The sequence below is a fragment of the Neomonachus schauinslandi genome, chromosome 5 (genome assembly GCF_002201575.2).
Source record: "Neomonachus schauinslandi chromosome 5, ASM220157v2, whole genome shotgun sequence".
Classification (NCBI taxonomy): Eukaryota; Metazoa; Chordata; class Mammalia; order Carnivora; family Phocidae; genus Neomonachus; species Neomonachus schauinslandi.
The window spans coordinates 95,971,297-95,974,468 of record NC_058407.1 but is presented as its reverse complement, the minus strand read 5'-3'; the positions used below and the strand labels follow the sequence as shown (position 1 = coordinate 95,974,468).

Sequence of the window (3,172 nt, the reverse complement as noted above, 5' to 3'; positions counted from 1 at the left end):
ATAGCCAGGATTCACTCAGACATTGGTACATGTGGTCTGTTGAACTCTGTGTGGGTGAGGCCTTGCCTTGGGCCAGGTTCTGCTGAGCACATGCAGCTTTCTTGAGAATAAGGACAGGAAACAGACAAAAGACTCTACCAGTAGTTCCTGTTTAAATTCTTGAACCCCAGTCAATTTTCCAAAAGTTCCACCAGGACAAAATTCTCACTTGTCCCCAAATACTCAAAGCTTAGTTCTTTCTTAGATGGAAAATAAGGGACCAAATGAACTAAAGAGAGTTGAGATCCATTGTTCTCAAGGGGTCTTTCCCCTTTGTCCAGTTCTTTCATCCAGGAGGCCAGACCAGGAATTGGATCTGAGGCCACTATTGAGCAATGGAGTGTGAGGAAAAAGGACTTTGACCCGGGGGCTGCAAGTTATAGATTAACATGGGGAGGGGTGAGGAGAGAACTGGAGGCAGAGTAAGTGGCCCGAGAAAGGGACTGCTGACCTGGGACAATCTGGGCTTGAAGGGTTATGAGCAAGAGGAGTCTGGGGACCAGTGCAGTCTGGAGGGGCCCTCAGCTCTCCTCTGGCTACTTGACCTTCCTGAAGACCTGCTCGCACACTGCATCCCTTGCAGTCAGTTCCTGGGGACAGAGTAGGAATAATGAGGAGAGAGAAAGAAGGTTCTTACCAGCCAGAGTTCCTTTCTCTAGGTCCCTGAGCTCTGTTTAATCCTTCAGGATACAACAGCTAGAGCATTTGATGTATGGGGAATTGTATCATTGTCCTACACCTTCAACTTTTCACCCCCGAGGAAGGAAGGGAGCTGGGTCACAGAATGTGAAATGGCTAGTCTCCATCTTTGGTCAGGATTTATGGACATTCATCTGACTTGTAGCCAAGGCCCACCTGGCCCCTGTATTTCTTCCTCTCTCTACTCTTCCCAGGGCTTTTGTTTTCTTTTTTTGGTTGCCCTCCTTGGAGGGAGGCAGGGAGTAGAGTAGGGGACTGATCTGATTTGGGCAAGGGGATGAGTCCTAGCTGGAGGCCCCTCTCCCAGTCCTCACCCAGCTTACCAGATACAACTTCTCTCCCTCCAGCCAGTGTCTCCAGCCTCGGTTGGGGACCTCCCCTTTCTGCACACATACCACCTGCTCCTCCTCCCAGGTTACAATGGTCTGTAGGGAAAGCAGGAATAAGGGAAGATTTGGGGGCAGAACACCCCAAATGCATCCAACTCACTCTGGCTGGGCTGCCCCCCCCCTTCACACCACAGCTGATACGGTCTTGCTCCAGCCCCTTCATTCTGAGTAAGATGACTGCTCTGAGTCAGCAGGACTCCCCTCCCCAATTCCCAAAGGCCACTGAGGGGGGGCCCATAGTTCATCTACAGTGACTGCTAGGGCAGAGCAGGGATGGAGCAGGATAACCAGGGGCAAAATTGGGGGCAGGTGGGTGATGAAGAACAAAGACTTTGTCCTTTGGATACTTCCAGTTGGACTGGAGGGTCTTTTGGGAAAGAAGAGGATTGGTTGGAAGTCCCATCGGGGAATCTCTTTCTCAGTTTCAAGGACAGCTGAAGTGTCCCTAAGAGTGAAGGATCACCCTCCCATCTCTGAATCAGAGTGGGGTGGGCCTGGGCATTCCAACCAGCATTTATTAAACCCTCCCATAGGATAGGCCTGCTAACCAAGGAGCTCAGACTCTTGGTCAGGCAGAGCAGAAAACAGGTGCCTGTGATGCCAGGCAAGTGTTGGGCATGGGAATGGGGAGGCAAGAGCTGAGTCTTCAAGGAAGTGAGTAGTTAGTTAGATTGGAGACACTGGGCAATTTCTAGCAAGGAAAGGAACGGCATAGAGGTAAGAAAGAAGGTCACATGGTTGTAAGGGGCTCTAAACTAGAGTGTTTGTGGGAAAGACCCTTGTATGCCACAGACCTCATCTGGAATGTAAGGGATTGTCACTGAGAGGGTTTCATTCCTGATCACTTTTACATTTTAGGTAAATCCTTGTGGCTACAGTATGCAGAGTGGGTTAAAGAATCAACAGTGGAAATATAAAGGGCCATAAACACAAGCCACATTAGAAAATGCAAGATTCCCAGTAGCTGTGTTAGAAAAGGAAAAAGAAACAAGTGAAATTAATTTTAATGATGTATTTTATTTAACCTAGAATATCCAAAATATCATTTCAGCATGTGATTAAAATCAAAATTACTGAGATGTTTTACATTTTTTTGATATTGTCTTAAAAACCCACTATGTATTTTACACTTTTTTTTTTTTAAGATTTTATTTATTTGACAGAGAGAGACACAGTGAGAGAAGGAACACAAGCAGGGGGAGTGGGAGAGGGAGAAGCAGGCTTCCCGCAGAGCAGGGAGCCCGATGCGGGGCTCCATCCCAGGACCCTGGGATCATGACCTGAGCCGAAGGCAGACGCTTAACGACTGAGCCACCCAGGCGCCCCTGTACTTTACACTTATAACACACCTCAGTTTGGATTAGTTGCATTTCAAGCATTCAAAGGCCAAATATGGCTAGTAGCAACCATACTGGACAGTGAAGAAAAGTTATAAAGACTTCTTGACCAACTAGATGTGGTGTGTGTGTGTGTGTGTGTGTGTGTGTGTGTTGGGGTGCAGGGGTAAGGGGACAGAAGATACTGCTCTGACTCCCAGGTCTCTGGTCTAGCTGGTTATTGCCATTAATGAAGACAGTAAATATAAAAGCAGGAATAGTTTGGGTAGGAAGATAATGAATTTGGCTTCGAGCTTGAGGCATGCAGATGGAAACATTGTGTTGGCAGATGAAAACTCCACTGTGGAGCTCAGGAAGCAGCTCTGGCCGGAGAATCCATGTCAAGGACAGTTTATAGATGGAAGCAGAAAGTGGGTATAGATGATTTAGCCCATGTTTTCCTGAACAGACAAAAGAGAGGAAGTCAAGAACAAAATACTGAGGGAAACCCCAGTTAAAGGGATTAATAGGAGAGCTAGGGTCTGCAAAGAAGACCAAAACGAGGGCATTCAGAAGCAGAAATAGAGGGGGCGCCTGGGTGGCTCAGTTGGTTAAGCGACTGCCTTCGGCTCAGGTCATGATCCTGGAGTCCCGGGATCGAGTCCCGCATCGAGTCCCGGGATCGAGTCCCGCATCGAGTCCCGGGATCGAGTCCCGCATCGAGTCCCG

The 3,172-nt window shown here is 48.2% G+C and overlaps 1 protein-coding gene across 1 annotated transcript in view; it reads right to left on the bottom strand.

The window, feature by feature from the left end:
- Positions 1–379: 379 nt before the first annotated feature.
- RBP5 (retinol binding protein 5) overlaps positions 380–3,172 on the bottom strand; it is a 4,068-nt gene continuing 1,275 nt past the window's right edge. Inside the window, exons 3-4 of the mRNA XM_021690684.1 lie at positions 1,062–1,163; positions 380–629 (exon numbers count right to left, since the gene is read on the bottom strand). Of these exons, the coding sequence (XP_021546359.1) occupies positions 576–629; positions 1,062–1,163 (156 nt within the window). The 3' untranslated portion in view covers positions 380–575. The remainder of the gene's footprint in view (positions 630–1,061; positions 1,164–3,172) is intronic.